At 36.4% G+C, this 24,947-nt stretch overlaps 1 protein-coding gene across 3 annotated transcripts; it reads left to right on the plus strand.

Annotated features, from left to right (window-relative positions):
* The first annotated feature begins 1,332 nt into the window (after positions 1 to 1,332).
* On the plus strand, positions 1,333 to 24,942 carry LOC114523139 (gamma-aminobutyric acid type B receptor subunit 2-like). 3 transcript variants are annotated; one of them, XM_028543992.1, is made up of 16 exons: positions 1,333 to 1,482; positions 10,839 to 11,113; positions 18,065 to 18,288; positions 18,454 to 18,600; positions 18,791 to 18,964; positions 19,357 to 19,467; positions 19,636 to 19,701; positions 19,863 to 20,045; positions 20,652 to 20,876; positions 21,354 to 21,507; positions 21,720 to 21,870; positions 21,995 to 22,127; positions 22,418 to 22,528; positions 22,624 to 22,746; positions 23,484 to 23,822; positions 24,205 to 24,942. In XM_028543992.1, exons 3-16 carry the CDS (start codon positions 18,070 to 18,072, stop codon positions 24,565 to 24,567), a joined length of 2,499 nt encoding a protein of 832 aa, XP_028399793.1. In that variant the 5' UTR covers positions 1,333 to 1,482; positions 10,839 to 11,113; positions 18,065 to 18,069; the 3' UTR covers positions 24,568 to 24,942. The 3 variants fall into 3 exon arrangements, with proteins under 3 accessions (XP_028399793.1, XP_028399795.1, XP_028399794.1); XM_028543994.1 differs by lacking the exons at positions 1,333 to 1,482; positions 10,839 to 11,113 and adding an exon at positions 13,798 to 13,816; XM_028543993.1 differs by lacking the exons at positions 1,333 to 1,482; positions 10,839 to 11,113 and adding an exon at positions 16,163 to 16,279.
* Positions 24,943 to 24,947: the final 5 nt, after the last annotated feature.

Raw genomic sequence — 24,947 nt, forward strand, 5'->3', positions numbered from 1 at the left:
ACAATTTAATTACAACTGATTGAGCGCTATCCAGTATAGATAAAGTTAGTTCAGTTTATTTTTTTGTCGCACCAACAAAATCACACCTTTAAATTGGAAGGAACAAAAGCAAATTTGCCGTAAAACCTCTCACTTAAATTAGGTAATGATGCAGCTGTCGAAAAACCAATTCCCTCTCGAAATTCATTATTCAGATTTCAGGACACAAAAGAGATTGTCTAATGGAGCCGAAGTGATGCTCATTTAAATTTGAATGCAACATCTGATTATGAGTACAGGGATGTAATATTCAAAGAAAAACTTGTGTTCAATTCGATCTCAATCACTTATTCATTTGCGGTTTCATGTTCGCGTTCTTAATATCTCACCACATTCAAAAGAGATCTTAACCCTTGGCATGCCTTCGGGGGAATCCTGTGATGAATATTAAACTCGGCTCAACAAAACTTCGAGAAACTATCATTCAGAATTCGCATGAATATTTTAACGTCTAAAAAACCTCAAAAATAAATTGAAGAGAAAAAGGCATCTTTATTTTGAACTGTTTGCTTTGCCACGCTTTGTCTTATTTACCTTTACCGATTTGTTTTCACAAAACCAAACTTGTGTTTATCCTTCTCGCCTACTTGTGTCAACACCAGAGCGAGCTATATAAAAATCGTATGTCGAGCAACTTTTTGAAACAACGGAAGTTCGTCATAAGCTCGCTTGCAGAATAATCCGTCCCTTTGGCTTCGCCGACTGAAATTCCATACCGGGGTCATTGGTTGGATTGCGTTTGTAAATCTTCAGTCAGTGCCACCGTAACAAATTATATACATTTTCTCGTATTTGTATTACAGCTGACAAAGGATGTAATGTGTTTTGTTCATTGTTTTTGCATATGAAATGAAAATTGCTCGTTTTTCGGACATTCTATATATATTAAGTCAACACTTCAGACCTCAAGAGCCAATCCACGCGGAAATTTTAAAAGAGCCAACTTGAAACTGCCCATGACAATGTGATATATATTTTTTTTAATAAAGCCATATTTCTCATGCTATTTCAACCGCAAGATATGTTTTCGACCGAGAGAACGGGGCAAACATAAGGCATTATATCTCGTCTCTGGCCAAACAAATCAATTTTACTGCCTCACAGATTATACATAAGTCAACACCTCCCTGTTACCTTATTGGCTAGCGCAATGATTAATGTCAAATTGATCAGTATTCCGAATTAAGAGAAGACCTGTAATTCGTCACTCAATCATCGTTTACTGACAGAGTTTAATAAAATTGCAACGTAGATTTCTGAACAAGCATTCGCCCCACTGGGAGCTGCTTGCAGATGCATCTGATGTTTATATTAAATCGACGCCTTTTTACGACTCGGAAAGACACTCAAATATTCCTCCGATATTTTTCTTAAGATTCACCGAATGGACTAGAATTGAACTAAATACCTAGGCGACGGTTGGACCTTCTTTCGACTCGCAAGGTAAGCTTGTGTTTTCATGTTGTTTTTTGAGTGTTATTAAATGTATTTTAAGTTGAAGAGGAGGTCACCGAGCATTATTTGAAAGTCGAACAGGTGATTTAAGCATGCCGGGCTTGAATTATTGCTAAAATCGTCTTCGTAGATGATGATTTTTTTCGACAAATCACAATGAACTGGCCATCGTTATCATTCGATATCAAATACGTTAATTTTCATTTTGTTCACTTAACACTATACCATTGAACTTGCCGATGAAGCTCTGTTCTAGTACAACGGAAGCGAAACTTTAATTAAACTATGAACCAAACTAACTTTGTTTATACTGGATAACTTTAACAGTTCTAAGCGGTTCTTCATGAAGGTCCAGTATGGATCATCTCTTATTCACGGATCTAAGGTTAAGCGAGGATCGATCATGTCTTATTGATCTAGTGTTACTACAGGGAGGAAAGTTGTACTAAGCCGACTTTATTTACGCAGTCTAAACAGTTGTTCCTGAAGAGCCAGTAAAGCTGTAAAGTCATCTCTATGATCCAGTGTTACTACACGAAAGAGGAAAGCTGCACTAAACTAACTTTGTTTATGCTAAATAATTCTATCAGTTTTAAACTGTTCTCACTATAGATGCTAATAAATATCATCCTTCAGTTTGACACTCTGTTACTCTGTTACTACCCCAAGGACCCCAAGTACCTGTGGTAAATAAAGAACAATATGCCGCGCTATCGCGGGACTGCCTCTGCTGACTGCAGGCGTGATCGCGTGCATGCGTCAGCCAGCGTCTAACACATGCGAAATTCCGGTCACCACGCGCAATAAATGAAGTTGGCGGTGTAGATTCACTGCGTTCGCGCGGCTCAAAAATATTTTTGATAATGACAGATATACGGTGTAGGCTGAAACGTTTAGTTGAAATGTCAAATCGCACGTTCCATCATGTAGATTTTGTCATTGATTTTTTTTAACACGATATAGCACTCGCCACTCGGTACTTTCAAGTAAATGTGTAGTGCTTGTGCATCAAGGAAAGTTTTATCATTTTAATAATTAAACATAGGAAATTTTTAAAGAAGTCATTCAAAGGTCAAGGTTTTGTCCATGCATGGAGTCTTGATAATATAAACAAGACAGTAATATCACTAAAATATAAAAGTGATAATACTCGATTCGACGAAAACTCGCTTAAAGTAAGTGACCTTTAACCTTCGCCAGCAGACAATTTGATGAAATATTGGAAGAAACCTGTTCCAACAAAAACCTAGTTGTAAACTCAAAATAAGACAACAAATATCACCACAAACTATTGAGTTTACAAGATGTTGTTTTTCGGAACATTTCTTCCTATATATTAAAGTGACCTTTGTGCTCACATAAAGGTCACTTCGCTGCAAGGCGAAAATGAATATAGACGCCGGCGGAACTTTAAATGTAAGTTAGGCAACTTAGTAATAAGAAAAATATTTGTTTTAAATGATTTTCTGTAATTGAAAGCCACCTTTACGATGAGAAAATGCCAATGTGCCGACACTCTCGACACTGTCGAGTAATTAAAGACGTACAAAGCCTGGTGTGAACTGCTTGCGTGGTAGAGGGTGGGCAGGTCGTTTTTTGAATTTCTGCGTGCGGGAAATTCATCATTACCTCAGCACATTTCAACGGCTTTTATATAACCTCGGCAGCTACAATAAACACTGAACTTTTTCGAAATTGTATGCCAAAGGCTCCTATTTGCATGATATTTGGCGAGTATAGTGTCACAGTTTGAACAAGGTCGATCAAATTTATCGCAAATTTATATCAACTTTTTTAAGGAAGTCTATCTATACCACGCACTGGTCGTGCGTTTGTCGTATTCCTCGTTCATGCATCAATAAATAAATCCTATATGTCATTTAGTGATCAAGTTTCTATAAGCTCACATGTTATGCAATAAATAAGGAACCCATGTTATACATATATATAGGTATATTGGATTATAGTGTTATATATCATCACTATTTGTTAAGTTATATAAATGCTAAGCACGATGATGCTGTAATGCGTATAATCAAATATTTTGGATTACGACGGAAGAATATGAGTGGGCATGCATGCCCGTGACCGTCACAACAACACGAAATTGCCAACAGTTTCCTAATAGCTCTTTTACGCGAGTATTTCATATCATTTTAAAAGCATGCACGTAGGCTAAAATTCGTTTGCCCGGGTCAGGATATTCACAATTTTTCGTACATTGCTTAGCGTTAGGGCCACTGACCAATTGAGAAAGATGAGCTTAAAAAGTTGTCTTATAGTTATGATGATGCGGATTTGTAATCATGCATGCATGCTTTTATAAATTGACGTATAGAAAAGTAACTAAGTGGGGTTAATTCTGTGGATAATTCCGCAATTTTCACTTTAACGTGTGATTTTAATTGTATAAATTTTATAATTAGACGGTAGCTGCATGAATATAAGTATATAACCGACTTTTAGTGTACATCTGTATATATGCGTAGGTATAGATACAGCATTATTAATGAACTTGTGTTTTACTTGGAGCCAGGGACTACCGAATTTAGAAGAAAGTTCGAAGTCTACATATATGCATGTGTACTTGCAAATTTAAGGTCTTTTGCCACTAGAAGGAAAGCGATAAAGCGATTTTCTCATGTAAATCTATAATACTGAGGACGGCAAAAGGATAACGCGCGTAAAATCCGCCTATTGAAAAACAGCCTTAAAATTATATGCAGAAACTTATAATTCCAGCTATATTTTCCGCAAAAAACCCATTATGAATTTAATACAATTGGAACTATGATATTTGGACAAAAAGTTAAAACAAAGTTAATAAAGTAGTCAGCATTTTGGGTTTTTGTCCTTTTAAACGTTTCCGTCCATTGATCTTATATCCATTACTATATGTCTCTCTTAATTATTTACGTTCATTAAATGTTTTGTTGTCGGCGAATGTACAAATTGCCATCGCACGATTCGCATCATATTTTGAAGATGTTTTTCCATAAAGTTATCTCAAGTAATTGTTTCTTTAAATGAATATTACCGCTCGACTCTGTATAATTTCGGCTCGTCATTAGTTTGAAATATTCGCATTTATCTTCCATTTAAATCTTATTGTGAAATAATATCTTTCAATTAAAGCACTACATGAACTCATCAACTGTGCCAATCATGATTTTCCGTTTCATTTGTAAAACCTTTGTCAATTTTTGTCCGTTTTTGCTGGGCAATATAACACATTACAGTCATGCACTATGGCTAGCTCAGTTCTACGAAAATTTGAGAAAGTCTTTATTTAAAACTTCGAATAGAATTTTTTTATCAGTTTTCTTAAAAAGCCTTCTTCAAGAGAAGAAAAGGATTTAGCTCTCCAAATGGTTATTGCTTATATCCTTGGCAAACCGTGGTCTCTAGATCTATTATAAAACATTCGTGTGATCGTGTCTTACACCGTTTTTACTTTCATATGCAACGTCTACATGAGCGCGACTCTAAAACATTCCATAAGGTAATTCAATTTATCTCAAGTTGATTTACAACAAATATCTGTTTTCATGCCAACCTCGCAAGCCAGGCTCTTTTACCTACGCTCCTCGCGGCCCACGCTGCGGCAAAGACCCTGGTCAAGGCTGGTCATGTGACATCGCAAAACCTCCCAAAATATGGGAGGTTTTTAATTAGCGTTTAGTTCATATTCATGGGAGGAGTGGCAAAGTCGTTATACTATTTCTGCTATTTTTAGCACTTGTCACAATCCAGATGGCTTTGTACTAACGCAACTAAAAATAGCGGTTCACACAATAAACTAAATAAATACAGCTAGTGTGGCGCAGCAAAAAACTCAAAAGAGGAATAAACCGAATTTAAATTCAAATTGCAAGTGTAGACTGTATCATCGTCGTTGGAATCGGTTTTAGTATCGTCACAAGTTCTGTTGACATTCAATACAGACACTCGAAGGCCTGTGCTATCCTCTGAATTTGGGCGTTGATGAGCGAATTTAGAGGTCAAAAAACAATAGCGACACAGGTTATTTCGCTTTGCGGTACAACAGCGCTCAATATTCAGGCCTTAGAAACACGCTGTTTTAACTGATGTGATTTATGCGCTACTTGTGTCCCACCCATCCCCACACGGGAGAAGCGTAACAAAATAATCACGTGACCAGCCTTGACTAGGGTCTTTGCCGCAGCGTGGGCCGCGAGGAGCGTAGGTAAAAGAGCCTGGCTTGCGAGGTTGTTTTCATGCATGAGGAGTGGTGATATGATACAATATTTAATAATCCCGTGGGTATGGTGGAGGGCAGGTACATCGATTATCCTGCAAACCTAAATGTTGACAATCGCGTTTTATATAACTCCAGTTGTGCATAGATCAGAGACGTTATATGTGCTACGGTCGGCACTAGATCATAGACAAGATACGCACATATCTGAAACTGCTATATATATTGGTCAGCGGGTGCCCTGAATTGATTTGATGATTTCATAATAAAATAGCGCGCGAAAATTGGGAAATTGGCTCGAAGGAAAGAAATATTATATCCCTGCAAAGGATATTGATGAATCATTCTGTGACATAGTTAGTGGATCATTCTGTGACTTAGTTGGTGATAATTTTCAACAATTCATCTAATGTCCCACTGGAACCTCAATTGAAATAGTTAAATATAAACAGTATAACCTTTATAACAGTACATTTGAGTGCATTGTTAATACCATAAAGTTGCATATTTCTCTAATTACAAGGCCAGAGCTAAACCCGTTGGTGGGAAATGCAGCCTACTTTAGAATTTACTCTATCTGTAAACGCCAGACGATTGGCCCCCTTTCAGAAACTTCACCTTTCCTTTGCAATTTTTGTTCTCTGTTAACACATTATCATTGTATTGACAAACATAATGGAATTGGTCAAATTTGAATTATGAAATCAATAGTATGTCTTAGTGTGTATGTACAACAATACATGTTATACCCATTCAAGGCTCACATTTTGCAGTACTCTTCAACTTGCAGTCATTTTGTTATTAGATCAAAAATTCAAAATTTATTAGGGGGGGGAGGGAATCTTCTGGGAGGGCAAAATTCCTGTGACACCAGTCAGTTATAAAGTAAAAATAATATACTACAATTACATGAAAAGAAATAAGATTGTAAATATTGCAGAAACTTTACTTCCATAATAATGAATTTTAACGTTATAATGATAATAATAATGAAAACTTTATTAATAATAATAATAAAGATTTTATATACAATATTATGGCATAAGGCATATGGTATAAGGTTTAGGCTCTTCATGCATAATATTAAAAGAAACTATGATATTATACGAGGAAAGGCTGTTTGAGAAATCTATCTCTGTGAATGACTTGAGCAATTCATTTTGTAATACTCATTAAATTGTGAGTCAGTCAATACAGTCAATTTGTATCGTCCTGAGTTGTATAAATTGAAAGCGTTTACAATTACAAAGTATTATAAGTATAATAAGACCTCATTTATATTAAGTTTTGCGCAAATGCAACATCGCTGACCGTTATATATAGCAGTTTCAGATATGTGCGTATGTTGTCTATGATCTAGTGCCGACCATGTGATACACTCACGGATATCACATGAAGCTTAGCAGTTGGACTTTTGACCTGTTGCTTCATTTTTCTTCGAATTTATCAATAAATTTCCATGTAAACTTCCAACAAGCATTGCTAACTACACTAAAAGTTGGGAGAAAGACATTTACCAATGCATCTAGAAACAACCAATTGCGCAAGATCCTCTCCTACACGTGACTTATTATAAAAAGAAATGAATCCTTCTTTGGTTCAAAAATACATGACGAGTCCCGTCTCGTTTGATCTCGGGTATTGATTTTATAAGGCAAGATCACGTGAACTGATGAATGCTACGAGTTTATATAACTGCATGCATGAAGATGCAGAGATGAGACAACACTGAATTCTATTTATATTAATATCAATAAGAAATTTAAAACTCAGAGTATGCTTGTCAACAGTAAACTATAATCATGAAATCAATTTTGATACATTCTGAATTACGGAAGTTCGCTTCCGGGAATTAAGAACAACAACATGTCTACTCTATATGTTCGATTTACACGCCAAACCAGCTGAAGTGCATGTCCTTTACGCCATCACCTCTCGCGATAATGCCAGGGTATCATCTGTGATCTTCTGATTTGACAACAGTACAAATCCTTTACTCGTAGCTTCCTCCAGGAGACTTGCTTTCAAGAAAACTAAATATTCGCTTTGTTTATCTGTAAATGTCATGCTAAGCTCCAATCGTGTACTTTTCGCTATCTTTATGATCGAGCAATTCACACCAATATGCTTGAAATTCTCGCAATTTCTATGGGAATTGGCCAAATCCTGTGGTCCATTTAGTGTGACAGTAGGTTGCGATGCCAGTCTGTTCACTTGTATAAAAGCATACTGTGTTCTTGTGTTTCTTTCACGCGACATTTTGATATAAAAACTGATTAACTGAATGTATGTAAACACGTCTGAAGCATACAGCCGTCCCTATTTTGTTACTCCAAGCTACAAAGGCAGTTATATCACTTTCCTTCGCAGAGACTTTTGTGTAATAAATAACTAGTATATTAAAATGAGTGGCGGGCAGGCGGGCAGGAGTCGGGCAGGCCGCGCCTGTGATTTGTGAGGAGTGTGATTCGATATGTTTTGAACTGGAACTGACTTACTGTGAACTGAGCGAACCAGAACCTCAGCAGTGAATTCTATAAAAACGGGATTCAACAAAAAAACGTCACTTATTCTAGTCTAAATATAGAGTTCACACTTCAGGGGCATAAGATTGCTTTTTTACAACACCATGCCAAATTATATCTTTAACAAAAAGTTGCTTTGGCAATTCACCTCGCCGTGGTTCTTCTGATCATTAGTCTGTTAAAAGGTGTTGGTTTGAAGATCTTTAATCATCTTTTCAAGTCTTTAAACGCACACTGTGTCCTTGACGCCACTTGTCTGGCATTTTGATTAAAACTATTAATATAAAGCAAACATGCAACAAAAGGCGCTGCTACGCAGGCCTGCCGTAATGCAATTCAATTAATTTTGCTTGCAAGGAGTTTCCAATTCTCGGAATTTGAATACCAATAATAGGAATTGTTGTTTCTCGCCGGAAAAGTGACCGGGCTCAAGAGGTCACACTTAAAATGCATGAGGATTTATTTAAGAACGTTCATATATTTTGTTTAAACTGCAAGGATTAAATCACCTAGGTTCTTACGCGATGCAGGAGTTAAGGATATTTTTTTAGTTACTCATTTGAAAAATAAATTCCGCTATGTGAAGTGTAAAGTTTGACCTAGACCTTACAATCTTATAATGACATGCAACATGGATTAAATATCCTTGTTAGTTGTTTCTCCTTCAAGAAATGTCTTTAGTAAAATTGAAGACGAACAGATGTGATTAGGTGTTGACGTTTAACAGTTAGAGCGCTGTAAAGAAAGAGTCGTGTTTTTGTCATGTTTCGTGGCCGGTAAGCTCCCTGCATGAGCTAAAATATTGCCATTTTGAAACAATTAGCTGGCAATGCATCGGATATATACAACGCATTTATCTCAGCTGGGTGCTAAAGTGTACCCGATAAAAATAGTGGTGTAAATTTTTTTTTGGAAGTTTGAAAGCTTCAAAATATTTTGAAGCCAAATATAATAGTAAAATGCGCCATTTTGTTGTAGCAAATTAATTCACTATATTTTAAAACAATAGCGGTGTAAGGTCTATTAAACATGCATCTCAGCGAATTTAACAGTCACGATTACCGTGTTAAAATATGTAGTACTTCACGTAAGTGAAAATTAGCTGGCTACATTTTTAAGAACTTTTCATCTTAAGAAAGTTTTCTTGTGGAAAGTATAAATGGTATTTTCTCTCTGCAAAGCGAAAGACTCATTTTCTCAAACTTATGATAAGCCTGTTCTGTAGGGAATAATGTGAAATATAACAAACATTTGAACATTATTTCCTCGATTTTGATTATTTAACTCAACTGGCAAACAAGTTAAAAGATCGACTTCCGCCATCTTTTAGCCAATCTGAAAGTTACAGCGAGTTTTGTTTTATCGAACGCAAACAAAAACAAAACCAATTGTTGTTGTTTGCTTTAGTTATAGTTTAAGACTGTTGTCGTTGCAACGTTTGAAAGCCAGTCTTCACATCGTCTGTCGAAAGCCGACAGGAATAAGGTCAAGAGAAAGACCTTGTGTTTTTTTTTGGGTTTGTGTAAAAGATGTTCTGTCCACGAGTCGCGGGTTTTTTCTCTCGACACTCGACTGGACAACATTCTAAATTGAAGACGAGAACTTATTAAAACTCCCGCCCTAATAAAGATCAAAATTACTATGGCCTTTTAGCCTCCTGCGATGGCATAGATATAGCACAGCATGTTGCGAATACTAAAAGGGATTTCATTGATTCCGGGTTAGTTCATAAATCTTGAATGCAGGATATTTAATTTTATCAACTTAGCATCAAATGTGGTATAGCAACTGCCTAAAATAGACAAAACACTTCTCGACGTTTCGACCTGAGGACCTTCCTCATGCTAACTCTCCTGACGAAGGCCCTCAGGTCGAAACGTCGAGAAGTGTTTTGTCTATTTTGGGCAGTTGTTCATACCACATTTGATGCTAAGCCTAAGTTGTTTGAAGACGCTGCCACGCTGCTCCCTGGTTATATTGGAACTTATCTTTAATTTTATCAGTTATACTTGCATTTATTTCATTATTTTGAAGTAATTTGAATGCGATCGAAAATATTTTCTTGAGATTATAGTAATTTTCTAAGATGATTAGAGCGACCGGTCGCTTAATGTATTCCGTAAGTTTTCGTGTGACGATTTCCACAAGGTCTCGTTAGCGAAAATGAAATTTGTGCAGACTGAAATCTCGGTTTATTTTAAAGGTATATTGCTCTGGGGCCGGTTGTATCCAGCCCGTTTAGCTTAAAACGGTGGTAAGTTAAAATTAAATACCACTCTTACACCTCTTTGGAATGAGTCAACTTAAATATTATGCACTGAATATGTATAGTTGTAAACAGTATCTTTGTATTAAGGTAAAAAAAATTTAGTTCGCTTGTTGAATAAAACGGCAGACTTGCTTTCTATTTTTAACTTATCCACCGTTTAAGCTAAACGGGCTTGATACAACCGGCCCCTGATGTGTACTGTAGTGTGTAGGAGGTTAAAATGCGTATAGCGTGGAAAACATCTTGGCTACTGATACCGCTCCTATACGGATCGAAGAAAGTGTAAATAAGATCTTATAATATCAAACTTCGTTCTCTTTTCTTGTTTTAGAAAACAAAGAACCTTGTCTACCGCGGAGGACGTCAGCTGGGGGGGGAAATACAATACTCGGTTCCCGGTAGACGGAACTCGCAGCAAACTTTATTGAACTCAGTCATTATCTTCGCTCGTATGTTGAAAAGTGTTTTGACTAGATGGATAACACATGTGGCTAAGTGGCACGTTTGATGTGAATTATTGTCAGACTGCTTTCTGGGACATCAATATAATATTCTGACCGCACACGCGAGGGAATTAGTTCTTACAACTTCGAGAGTGGAACGTTGGTAAGTGTAGCTACATTTCATACATGTCGCTTTGTAAAGTTCCTGTTTAGGTCGAAGGGTTTTTTAAAACTGCCAAAGAACATTCGTTCAGTTAATAGACGATACTATAAATAGCTTACACGCTATATCATTTCAAACGAAGGCAATCCGACAATATAAACGCTCCAATAACTCCAGATCAGATCACAGTTACGATAGTTATAAGGATATTAATATGATACCTGCTCTAGTTACTTTGCATATTAGTTTGTTCGAGGGGAGGGCTAGTTAAATCTATAAGCGCTTTTTATATAGTTATATCATATATCCCTGACGGTCCATCGGTCAATATAAGTGTTGAGTAAATATATACGCACTTCTCCCCACTGTTGTCGCATTTTTTAAATGGTTGCGGTCAGGGCTTAGCTATAGTAATGGTCCTTGTTACAATTGCGACAAGGCCTTGTTATATCAATCAATATACCACCATCTGTAAATATAAAATTCGGAAACAAGCTCACGTATGCGAGGGTCTCAATATACGTGTTGCAAATTTGTGTCGGAAGAGGTTACAACGTGTCAACGTCTTTATATATATGAAAGACGTATACTGTGTTATCGAACTGGACGAGAGGTCATGGAGTCTTGATTTCTCATAATTTTGCTGATAGCAATGCCTGTATTCGCGAGCTATCAGCAGCTTTCATCTAATATTATTGAAATCATGATAGCAACGCCGGGGGGGTTCATGCTACTTCGGAAAGACTGCAGTCATAATAATATCATGCTATCTTGCAATAACAACTAAATTACACAAAGGCGTCTTTGTCTCATAGGTACAATAATTTATTAGGGGGTATAACTATGATAAGCAAATAGACGAGGAAGAATGAATGTAAAGCTGTGTTGTATACTATACTTGTAACTCTTGTAAGTTGTAACTTGCATGTGCTTTGCTTGACGTTGTTGATACTTCGTGTAAAGAGTAAGTATAGCTTGTTACGGACTGGTTACAATTTACAAAGCTGAAAATGCATCGTTCGGAGCAGAATATTTAATTGACTGGAATTAAAGTAATTTCTTTTAAGGCGACTTAGGGTTTTCAACAAATTATTTGCCTGAATATTAATATAATGATAGGCCTTTCCCGGCAGCACTATTAAATTATGGGGCTTGCACGAGTGTCGGTTCTGCGCATAACTATTGGAGATACTTCATTTAAGAATTACTCCGAAGCTTTTTAAACATAGCCCTAATTTCATAGAAGTATAGCAAACCCAAATAATGTGTTAAATATTCCGACAGTTGATGACATTTGAAACGTGAACGAAACGTTGTTTTCATTACAAACATGCATTACGAATACAATTCGTTATCACAACCTGTTTGCAGGTTTCATTCGATCAAAGGAACCGTTCGTGAACAACTTGAAAAATAATTTATTGTTTGAATGATTTTAAGACCGAATTTAGTCCTGATATAATCTTGTTTCATTTCCATGCAGTTGTGTGGGAGTTTTGCGTTGATAAATCGTTATTTTGGCGGCATTCCTCTTTAAAAAATATCAAACAGCACTTGACGTCTATGCTAAATGCAATCTTTAAATATATTTAAATATATTGTTTTATAATTGGGCGTATATACGTAGGTCATGAGAAGAGTATATATAGCGGTTCACAACATCACGATTTGCATGCATGAGGGTGCATTAAGGTATATATTATGGGAATATTTTTGTGTGTGAACAAAGGGATATATAGTTTGAGAGTGTCTGACCTGTCTATTCAGCTAAAGCCCCGACGCTGCGGTTATCATAGTTGTTGTGTGGAATTCCCCCAGTGACGCAAGTCTCTCTTGTTTCGAGTTTCTCTTATTAAGTTTATCTCGACAGTTTTTGGGCTGAGGTCAATTGCCTCTCGAGGTCGTTAGCACGCCTCGCTCTTGTGTGCGTCGAAATAGACAAAGTGGATATTGCTAGCAACTCAGGCTTATAACTGAACACTTCAACAGGGTTGTTAGAAATGCTTTGCCTTTTTTGTTGAGTTTGGGATAGTATTTACTCGATAGACACAAACATGTTTATGCATAAATGTTCACATGCAGCAACATAGTTAAAGATTGTGAATTATTGCACTTCAAACAAACCAAGCAATATATCTATACTGTGCCATACAGATATTAGTTCGCTATTTTTTGACATTCTATATATATTTTATCAAAACTCGTATTATTCATTTGCAACAAATGTTCCTCAGATTCGCTGTAAATTAGATTAAAATACGATTTATAGATCTTAAAATAACTGTGATTTTAAATTTCTGCAAGAAAACGAATTAACTCTGCTTCAACGGTAATTTTCATACGCCACTAGACGTATATGCTATGTAAGATAAAAAGGCTCCATTTTGCATGCAACTAATGTAAATGTGTTTAAAGGAAGACAGATATAACTCGTGTATAAGGCCTTGGCCTTTGAACTGTATCGTGCTTCTTCACTAAGCATTGCTTACGTCAAGAGAAATAACAAGTATTGAAAGCACGCATTTAAAATTTCGAGACTCTTGTTGACACATATTTGGACTCATCGGCGAGAGTGGAGCTTGTTATATAAAAAACGACTTCGGCTGCTTACGTTCATGTCGAGATTTCTCCGCCTTATATAACAGAGGTTATCAAAACCGTTTGGCTTTGGAATTGGCAAGAAACTGGAGAGACCTTTGCCAAGTAAGATTGTGGGATTTCTGAAGGTTATTCGCTATTATTTATTGGATTTTACGATTTCATTTCGTAAGAGTGAGGTTTTATAGTATATAATTTTACCTTGAACTCACGTGAATATAGCGTGCTAAGATTTTGTGATATGATTGAAAAAAGGATGCATGCCAATAAGCCATTCATGAAATGAGATTTTAGGCTCAATGGATGCTGAAGCAATATACTTTGCTAATTCAAACATATAGGTTTATAGGGAGTTGTAGTTATAAGGTGTACAAAATCGAGGAAACATTACCATGCTCCGCCGTTTTCGTAAAATATGTAATTTTCTTCTACATCACGTTTCATGAATAGTTGAGAATCACCTTTGTCTATATATACGACATTTGCAAGGTTATACAAAGTCACAGAACTGGTTCGCATTTTCAAGAGTCAAAAGCGATCATTTTCTTTTAGAGAATTAATTGTACAGAAAGCTGGCGGAGTATAGGCAGCATGATAAAAATATACAGAGGCAATAAGAAGAGGCAATAAGATACATTATGGTACACCGAATATTGACAAACAACCTTTATACACTAACATATTTATATATTAATTCAAGCCATGTAAGGCCAAATAGCATTGCAGGATGAATGAAATTAAGCCCACAGCATTATTGAGAAATTCCTAAAAATAACCAAAATTTGCCTGTAGAATCGCGATGAAAATCTTTTAAGAATCCGCCAAAATGTCAAGGGATATATCTCAGTCGGAAAAAATCTTGAATAATATCTCTCGTCAGTCTCATGCAGAGAAAGGCTTATATTAATAAGGCTTGTATTAATCAATCGTAATTGAACACATTAGATAATGAGAGATTTCTATTTATTGATTTGTATTTATCTATTTATTGTTTTGAACATAATTCGGCACAAAAAACGCACAAAATAACAGTAACGAGGTCAATTCACGCGTTAATTCTTTTTCTAACTGGGTTTAGACTTTCCCGTATGGGTTTGTTTAATATTGGTAGGAACCTTGGCTTCATTTAATATGCACGTCAGAATGAGATTTCGCAAGCGCTGAATTAATCGTATTTACATGTGAAGTTTGATATAAATAAGTTGTCATTCACTCAACACCAAATGGAAAATACAATTGGATTTCTAGATGGGAAGCAAATTGACAGAGGCACAGAGCTTGTCGTTCTATGCAAACATGAATAACTTGCATATTCTAATGCTGTATTACTATAAGCATACCAAATTTATATTACATTTTATGGCTTTGGACATTGTACCTAGGACATTGTACCTAGCATATAGGTACAGTGATATACCTGCCAAAACAGCTCTCACATATCAATCAGACGAATCGGAAAATAAATTGCTTAACATATGCAAAGAAACGTCTTGACTTTTCGACCTGAGGGCGTTCGTCATTTAGTTGTGATTATGAAAAAAATATAAAAAGCACATTTTTACGAGCCCACGCAAACACCCAGGCTCGCACGAAAGGAGAACAATTCAATTGTTTAGTAATTTTAGAAACAAAATGAATGCAAAAACTGACGTTTAGCGAACTGATCATTCGCTTACTATAGTTAAATGTTAACATGAATGTAAATTGAATTAAACCTTTTTCACGCCTTTTCAACTTGCGAGTCTCGTGCATGACATTGTTTACTTTTTTTTCGAAAGAGAAAATGATTGTGAAATATAATATATACGCGCTATATAATATGGAGCAAAATATCCTGGTGTCTCTATTTTCGTAAATGTTGTGAATTACGTTCTAGTATTTTCATCTGGCCCAATTACTCATTTTTCATTTTGCGTTAAGATATTAAATTGATTCCGGTGGGTGGAACATTTAAATGATGCGATAGAAAAATCCCGTCTGGCTGGAAGGCCGTTTCATTTAAGAAAAAATCGTTGAAAAATTTTATTCGATCCAAAAAACTATCTTAATATATGTCACCTTGAATATTTTCAAATCCGGATATGATTGTAAGGTAATAATAATAAGAATGGGAACCGTGAAACATAATGAAACGTATTTATTGACTTAGAAAACGAAATTCAATCGATAGCAATCATTTATCATTGCAGACTTACTCTAGAGCAAACTTTGCATTTATTTTATTACTGTATCAATACTATTAAGCTGAGATGGTAATATTTATCTTTGTGGACTCGAGGTAATGTTTTGTTAGATATTTATATTAAAGCAATATTTCTAGAGAATATTACAGTAATCAGCAAAGATAACAGCGGATTTAATATTCATAAGCTCACTGGCCTGCGCGTAGATTAATTGTGACATGTCTCTTTAATGAAATCTATGATATCTATTATTCACGGCGTTTAACAAACAAAGTCGGCCAGTTTAGTTGAATGAAGTTTATAATGTTGAAGTTCTACATCAGATGCGGTTAAATTTGCAACAAGTTTAACGAGAATGAGAATTTGGGATGTCCTGGGAGTTGAAGTATGTATCTTTTCATAAATTTTCATTGGCAAAGGTGTTCTAGCATTTTGAACTGCATGGGTCGAACATTTTAAGCTTTGATATTGATGTAAGTTATTAAATGGCTTCTAGTTGTGTTTGCTGCGAAGGTGCTTGAAGAGTAAATCGATCTATTCGTATGGAATTTCACAGAGTCTTTATAATGCAAATGTTTTTCTCCATTTTTAACTGAATTGGTATAAAGGTAAAGGGCTCGTAAATAGTAAATTTTGGTCGTAACGTGCAATGATTACTGATATATGCAATTTGTAAAACCTCACTGATCGACCACCACGTATACTAAATGCATCTCAAACTAAATTTTTCGGCAGAATTGGACTATGTGGTATGATATAGCATTGGGTTGGGAGTTCTGTGAATGCCGATACGATAGCGGTGATTTTATCAACTATTTTAAAAGCTATAGACTCGAACCAACAATTTTGTAAAGAAAGGCTGTTACCTAACAATACCCAGGTTTAATTCCGGTTATACAAAACAACGAAAGTCTATATTTAAAAGCGAATTAAAACGACTATTCTTCGGCTTTAGCGCTATCTAGATTTCGTACAACCATCTTTCACTTAAAACTTACTGCCCCAGCGTACGCCTGCCTGCTCTTCCCGCGAAGGTCGAAACATATTGCGATCAATATTATGTTATCGATTGTTAACTTTCTTTAGGCGATTAGCCAATGAATTTTGCAAGTTTCAACGTAATGTTGCAATTTTAGGGAAACGGGACATCCGGTCTGATTGTGATCTATATTACACTCGCGGTTAGGATATAATTCTGTCTCGTAAAGATGCATCGCAAGCGAAGGGTCCATGCAGTCGCATAAACTTCATAAGCCTATTGTCAATGTTTAATAACAATCCGTAATGTCCATTTCACCGGCACGTACTCATGGAAGTTGTCTTTGAATTTGGCCGACGCCGCTTTTTTTGACGACGTTTTAATAATATCTTTCAAAACATCTCAAGAGCAAAGATAGTTTCGTTCTTAGCATAATATCTATATCTTTTGCTATCAGTTGCATAATACCTTATGTTTAGCCACGAGTAAACAAATAATTTACATGATTAACTGTTTCAAATTATGTTAATATCTCATGCAGCTGATTCAAAGAAGCTTTCCCTATAAGCTTTATTTCAAAAAGACTGTCTTTTTTAACCATTATACCTTTACCCCCGAGCGTTCGAGGGGTTTGGTTTGTGATATCTTATATACGCGCTTGATGTAGCAAGCATGTTTTCTGTTAAGGGTCCCTTGTACGTTGTTTAAGGCAAAATATTTATAGCAAAATATTTAGCAACAATTATACCATGTTTTGGAGTCCTATATTCACTTTTATTTTTCACAGAGTTTTATTCACTTTCTCATTACAAATTCTCAATGTATGTACAATGTCAATGAGTAACTCACCTAATCTGATTGCAAATACAGCTCATGTGCGCTGCAGATGATCTGTAATTAAATTTTGTACCGTCCCTTCTTAATACGCAAACCCATCATTCCTTTCGTATTCGAAGGTTAAACCAAGTTTGCCGGCTCAGCTGAGAGCAAACGAGGCGTGAAATGATTTTGAGGTATTGAAATGAGTATATACTATGACCCTGTGGTGTGATCGTCCTTACAATAGCATGTGCTTGTTGTGTTTCATAAAGATCGACTTATTTCAATGCCTCAAAATCATCTCAGGCTTCGTTGGAGCCGGGTAACCGTTCTTATGTAAGCAGCCCGTAATCTTCTTTCACATATATGCAGGTAAAATGGTGCAAAAGCTAGCCTTTGGACTTCTCCTCATCCTTGGAGCTCTTCCTCTATCACATCAAGAACGGAAAAAACTACACATCGGCACACTTATTCCTGGTTTAGGAAATGAAGATTTTTTTGGCTTCAAAAGGGCCATCGAATTCGCAGCAGAAACGATTTATGATCAGGGCTTGCTGCCGGGTTACGAACTGGTGTTTAACCACAAAGAGACCTTGGTAAGTTTATACCATGTTCAAATCATCAAATGCATAATAAAAGTGTGCTATATGTGTGTCCGGAAAATCGTAATTACTTTTGGGAAACCGGTCTTCAAAATTCAGACCTAGAAAATATGTCTTCTGTTTTTTACATAACCTCAGTATGTGGATATCTAATTTCAGCGTATGCCTGCAAAGGCAATACAATCCCTGATTGAGTTCAAAAGCGAAAATTCTTCAAGTGCAGTAAAAATTTGCATTCTTGGACCGTCAACGTCAAAAATCGCTCGCTATACTGCTCAATTGGCGTCAATTTGGGGAACATTGCAGGTAGGGTAAATAATTTGGTTAATAGTAATTGCTCTTCGCCGGTGTCATGCAATTGTAGGTGATCATATGATGGAGAGTTCAATTCGGGATTAATAGCACGAGTAATTTTAGGAATTTTTGGACGCGCTTAACGGTTACTATCATACAATAATGAACATGTCAGTGCAGCTTTTTTTTCCAATTATGTTAGGTATCGTATGGAGCTTCTAGTCCAGAACTTACGTCAGGTGTATTTCCAAAATTTCTCAGCGTTTTACCGACTTCAAACTCGTTGAACAAGGCTATGATTGAATTGACAAAATTCTTTAGCTGGAGACGAGTTGCGTTGGCCTACGACATGGAAGAGAAGTCCCTTTTTCTTCCTGTAAGTATTTAGATAATCCTGCATGTAGCTATTTTTAAACCATCTCCCTAGGAGTTTCGACGTTACTAAAGGAGAAAATCTAAGCTTAAATTTATCTCTATTTATTTTGGATAGCCCTATCAGTTCTGAAATTTCTTTTTCTTGAGGTCCAGTGAGGATTATCTCTTATTGATCCAGTGTTACTACAGGATAGGAAACCTGAGCTAAACAAACTTGATTTATATACTGGATGGCTCTTTCAGTTCTAAATTGCTCTTTCTAGACGTGCTCTTTCATCTCTTGCAATAATAATATTGCACTGATGAAGTTAAGGCCCGGGTTAACGGACCAAAAGCTTGGCAGTATTAGATACTTACGTGGTGTTCTTACAAGCTAATTTACATTTTTTTCAGGCTATGAATGCTCTTAGGGATAGACTTAAGGCCGACAAAGTGGAAATCCTCACAGAAGAGGGAATAAGTTCGAACGAAAGGGATAGGAAATTCTTTGTACAAACTTTAAAGGTAATTCAGCACATTTTGGGGGAGATACCGGATACGTACTTGTCTACATAGCCTCATTTACCTTAGTGAACGAGAATATAGAGTAGAAGAAATTCAAATTCAAAGTACAAATATATCATTTAATGCTACATCAGGCTGAATATTTTTCTTGTTATTGTGTGATTAAAGGAGAAAGATGCAAGAGTTGTGGTTGCCTTGATGAGGAGTGACACACTTTTAACAGTCATGTGTGAGGTAGGTGACAATGGTATACTCTGTTTTTAATATCATGACTTGGAGCTGTTAATATCTAGACTTGGTGGAGGAAAGAATCCTAAACACCTAACCCTTGCTCAAAATCCCGCCGTCTATCTTTTCATTTCCTGGAAAATAGAGTCATCTTACAACTTCTATAGGCCTTCAAACAAGGTTTCTATGGGGATAAAATCGTTTGGGTGGCGTATTATACACAGTTGTCGTTAAACCAGGGAAGAAACATTGCCTGTAACGAAACAGACCTTTTGACTGTCCTCGAAGGAACGTTTGCTCTGAATGTTCAATATCTTCGAACAGATAAAAATAAAACCATATCTGGCCTGGTAAGTAATTGTTTTTTTTAAATTTTTGAACTGGAGGTTTGTCTATTGGGTCGTTTTGGGTTTGCATGTTTGTTTTTTGTTTGTGTGCTTTTTTATTTCAATTATTTGTCTGTTTTGTTGTTTCTATGCCCGCTTGCTTGTTTCCTCGCATGCTTATCTATCCCAGTCTTGTTTTCGTTCTTGTTTGTTTGTTTTCATGTTTGTTTGTTTGATTGTTTATCTGTTGTCTTGTTTGTTAGGTTGTTAAAGTGTTTGTCTGTTTTCTTGTTTGTTTGTTTGTTTGTCTGTTTTCTTGTTTGTTTGTTTTGTCAGTTTAATTCTTCAATTTGCTTGTTTGATTGTTTGTGTCTTTGTTTGTTTCTTTGTTTGTTTGTTAGGTAACTTATTTGCTTTTCTGTTTTCGTGTTTGAGTGTTAAATTGCTACATTGTTTGTCTGTTTTCTTGTTTATTTGTTTGTTTAATTCTTGCTTTGTTGTTTTCTTGCTCCTTGTGTTTGTTTGTTTTTTCTTTGCTTGTTTGCCTGTTCTTTGATTTGTGTTCCCCTTTTTTTCTTGATCTCTTTTTTTATCATTTGATGTACTTTTTAATTCGGTGTTGATTTCCAGACAGGCACTGACTACAAAATGAAGATGCTGCAAAAAGGAATTTTTCCCTTTTTAATTCCTCGAACTTCAATAGCCTTCGACACAACGTGGCTCCTGGCATTGAGCCTGAATGATTCTTTCGACGATGCCATAAAAATGCAGTCCTCCATTTCGGATACCCAGTATTTCCTGTTGGGACATAAGCTGAAGCTGCGAATGATGTCTAGAGAGTTTGAAGGAATCTCGGTACGATATAAAAAACTGCAGTCCCCCATTCAAAATTGTTAAAATATATCGTAAAATGTATTTTCTTAGGGTTGTAAGTCTGTTGGGGGTTGTGGATTGACTGGATTCTGTTTTAAAAAAATCTGTAAGGGAAAACAAGTTACTTATAAACAAGTTTACATCCAGGCAGCTGCTATCACGCATTATTCAAATTATTTTCATATAATAACACACCGAAAGTGTACAATCGCAAAGGGGAATTTTTCCGGCAGAAATGAAAATCAGTTAATTTATATGTATACAATATAATGATCATTTCTACATATATATAATGATTCATTTATATCATAATTTCTAAAAATACTCATTAACGAATATGTCGCTAATTCTGAGTAGCTCATTCTAATTCTTTTGAAAGGGTTGGGGGACGCACTGGGCAATATAAATGTTGACATAATTCTTCTTTCTCAAAATTTCACATTTTTTGGTATTCTCCAGGGAAAAGTAGTGTTCAATTCAACAGAAAGACTAGGAACGGTTGTCATACAGCAGAAAAGAGAAGGCCGTTTGGTCGACATCGCACAACATCATTCGTCTTTAAACCTTTTAACATTTTTCCCAAACCAGTCGAAACCTGAAGTATTATTTAAAGGTCAGTCTTTGTTGACGACAAACAACGGGAATGTGAACGGACAGGTTTTTGAGGTGGACGTTATGTCTAGAGTTCGCATAAAAATTGGTAGTTAGGTTTCCCCCTGTTTTACTAATAGGCATAATCTTTTTGACCCCAGGTAGATTTGCTATTGCCAATAGTTGTAGATGAAGATTCTAGTTTTAACCATTGTCGTCCCATATTATTTCTAGGTACCAAATATATCCAAGATGGTCCCCGTCATATTAATGAACTACGGCATTATTCTTTGACACTGTTGATCGCGATTTGGGTCGTGTGTGCGTTCGCTATCACAATTGCTCTGGCCTTGTTTTACTTCAACATCAAAAATCGTGAAATTAGGTATGTTTTTGAATCTGCGTCCTCGGGTGCTTAGCCTATTGTACGCGCATGCATTCCTGGTTTTATGTGTTTATTATTAACTATATGCGTTTAACAACCATCTTTCCAAATCCTTTTTCTTCAGATATATAAAAATGTCATCGCCCCACGTCAACAATATCATCATATTTGGAGGATTTCTCTGTTACACCAAAGTCGTGTTCGACACGCTCGACTCGAGATTTGTTTCCTTGGAAACCTACGGTCACTTTTGCAATGTACGTTAGTTGTAAATTACCAAATCTAGAATGCTTCTGGGATAAAACGAAATCGTATTAGTGTTCTCCCCCCTGAAAGAGTTGCCAACATATAGTGTTTCAGGGGGGAAAGTAACAATTTGACCGCATAATACTCTAGTATTTTTTTTTGAGAAAGTACATAGTTTTGATTTGTAGGACATAGAGAAGTTTTCTTGTTCCATTTTGAAGACCTTGACTCAACGGTTGCTGGAATGTCAATCTATAAGGACAATAAAACTCGTAAATAATATATATTCTTCGTATTATAGGCTCGAGTATGGATGATGTCGCTTGGTTTCACAACAGCATTTGGGGCAATGTTCAGTAAAACGTGGAGAGTTCATAGAATATTCACCGCTTCCAAGAATTTCAGAAGAGCGGTACGAGCCGCTGCACGATCGATTTCCGATTCATACTTTATGCCTTTCTTCGAGATTTGCCCTGCAATATAAATTTTTCATCGTTTTTTTTTTAGGTCATCAAAAACTTCCATCTATATGGTCTGCTCTTCGGCTTGTTAGCGGTGGACTGTTTGTTATTAACTGTATGGATGGTCATTAGTCCTTTTCGTTCCGGGACACTTTCACTCCCCTCGGAGGTATGCCTAGAGTTTGATATGTAAAAAATCATCGCCTTTCTTTAAGTTTGAATTCCAACATTGTTGCCCAATGATACCAATTATTATGCACTGCTAATACAATCTCGATTGTGATTGGCTAAAAAGCTACAGATAATTCTCAATGTCTTGCCACCTACACGACATTGAAAATAATCCGTAGGTGACGTAATTTTTTGCCGCTAGTTTGTTGTCAATAATGGCGCAGGCTTCCTATCTAAAAAGGAAATACATAATAAAACAATTATTGAATTCGGTTTTCGCATGATATCGAGAATTATCAAGCCTCAGTTTGCGTTATCCGCCTCATATTCGCTTCGGCGAATAATGCAAACTTCGGCTTGATAATTCTCGATATCACACTCAACTTCATCCAATAATTGTTAAATATCAACACGATTATACATGCATAAAAAATATCCCAATTCAACTTCACCTTTGGCATAATTTCTGCAGCATTATTGGTTGGCTGACTAGTACCTAGCACCGAGTACCTAGACAATAATATTTCTTTCCAAAAAGGCTTCCCGAAGTCGTTTTTTTTGTAATTTTGCTAGACGAAATTCAGCAAACTGAATGAAAATGTGATGTTGAAATTCTCAGATCTTTTAACTAGCATAAAGCACAATACTTTTTGTTGAAGGCCCAGTGGCAACGCAAATTTAAAAGACCAGAACTAAAAATATCCTTCCCTGAGAAAATATTCTACCTCTTTTTAGGACGACAATGAAGCGGACGAAATTATCCATCCATACATCTTCAACTGCACTTCAAAACATGAAAAATACTTTCTCATAACCACCCTAGGATATAAGGGTCTCTTGCTGGTGTTCGGGATTTTCCTCGCGTGGGAAACACGAAACATCGAAATCAAAGCCCTGAATGACTCCAAATACATTGGTATTTCCGTTTATAATGTCGTCATCTTGTCCGTTATTGGTGTGATTTTGGCGACGACAATGGCGGGGTCTGATCGCTATAACGTGTACCTGGCCCTAATGTCGCTTGTGGTCGTATTATGTACAGCTGCCACCCTGGGGATTGTGTTCGTTCCTAAGGTAAGTAAGATAGTGCACGGGTAGGTAAGGTACCTAACTCTACCTGGGTAGATTTTGTGAATGGCTGGAAAACGTTACTGTGGTTTCCAAATATTTAATTGATTAGATTAATTGATTGATCGATTGTTCAATCAATTCAAATGTCAATTAACAAGGTTTTTTTAACTGATTAATCGACTTTAAGTCATTCATTTCTAATCAATTGATTGACCCACAACTAATTGATTTACTCACAATTAATGAATGCAAAGTATTACCTAAACTATCGATTAAGCGCCAATTAACGTGCTGATAATAACATCCATACATTATATGATCAATTATTTGGTAATCAATTTTTATTTTTTAATCGATTGTATATATCAATCTTCTCAATTCTCAGATTATCGGTCTTCAGCGCATAATCAACTCGACAACAAACGAGAAACTTGAAACGGTATACTCCGTAAAAAGCAGCGACGATGGCCAAACGCCGTGCTGTTGTTGCGAGGAGTGTAAGTGTAAATGCTCGGGGAGGGGTCGGAAAGCTTCGATCCACGTCAGCAACAAATTTCTGGCCGGGGCTTCGGGCAACCGGAGGAAATCTCGAGCTCCGAGCGTTCCCAGTGTAAGCGTGACGAAGCCGAAGGTCAGCGTTCATATAAACGCGAGGGTCAGTTTATCGACTTATCCAATATCGGAAAGTCCTATGACTAGCCCCGAGGACTCATCCCGACTCGCATTTTTGTCGAACAACGAGGCTTGATCGACAAAAAGATCGAAGGTTGGAAGAGAGATTATAAAAAATTACAAGCATTTTTGGTCCGTTGTGTTTGTTATCGCATCGCTCTCGTGAAACAACACATTGGGAGATCCTAACAACACTGTTACGATGAATTTTTACATCATTATGATCTTTCTTCAGCAAAAATCCTATGCAATTGGTCGTTACTTCGACATGTGGCGGATGTAAAATAGTGCCAATATACATCCTTGATCAGTAAACAATGATTTCCCTGCACCACAGTAAAGACTTGATAAACTCCAAAGTTTCGAATCTATCTACCTCACATCACTGCAAAAGAAGTAAATCTTCAAGTTCTTTTTTACCTGTTTCTACCGTGAAGAAATTTGAGAAAGTGGAGA

The sequence above is a fragment of the Dendronephthya gigantea genome, unplaced genomic scaffold (assembly GCF_004324835.1).
Source record: "Dendronephthya gigantea isolate DGI-Jeju-01 unplaced genomic scaffold, DenGig_1.0 000026F, whole genome shotgun sequence".
Classification (NCBI taxonomy): Eukaryota; Metazoa; Cnidaria; class Anthozoa; order Malacalcyonacea; family Nephtheidae; genus Dendronephthya; species Dendronephthya gigantea.

Coding starts and splice junctions, on each gene's coding strand:
- LOC114523139 (XM_028543992.1), top strand. CDS start 18,070: ATGGTGCAAAAGCTAGCCTTTGGACTTCTCCTCATCCTTGGAGCTCTT. Junction 18,965..19,356: donor AGAAGTCCCTTTTTCTTCCT/GTAAGTATTTAG, acceptor CATTTTTTTCAG/GCTATGAATGCTCTTAGGGA. Junction 19,468..19,635: donor TCTTTGTACAAACTTTAAAG/GTAATTCAGCAC, acceptor GTGTGATTAAAG/GAGAAAGATGCAAGAGTTGT.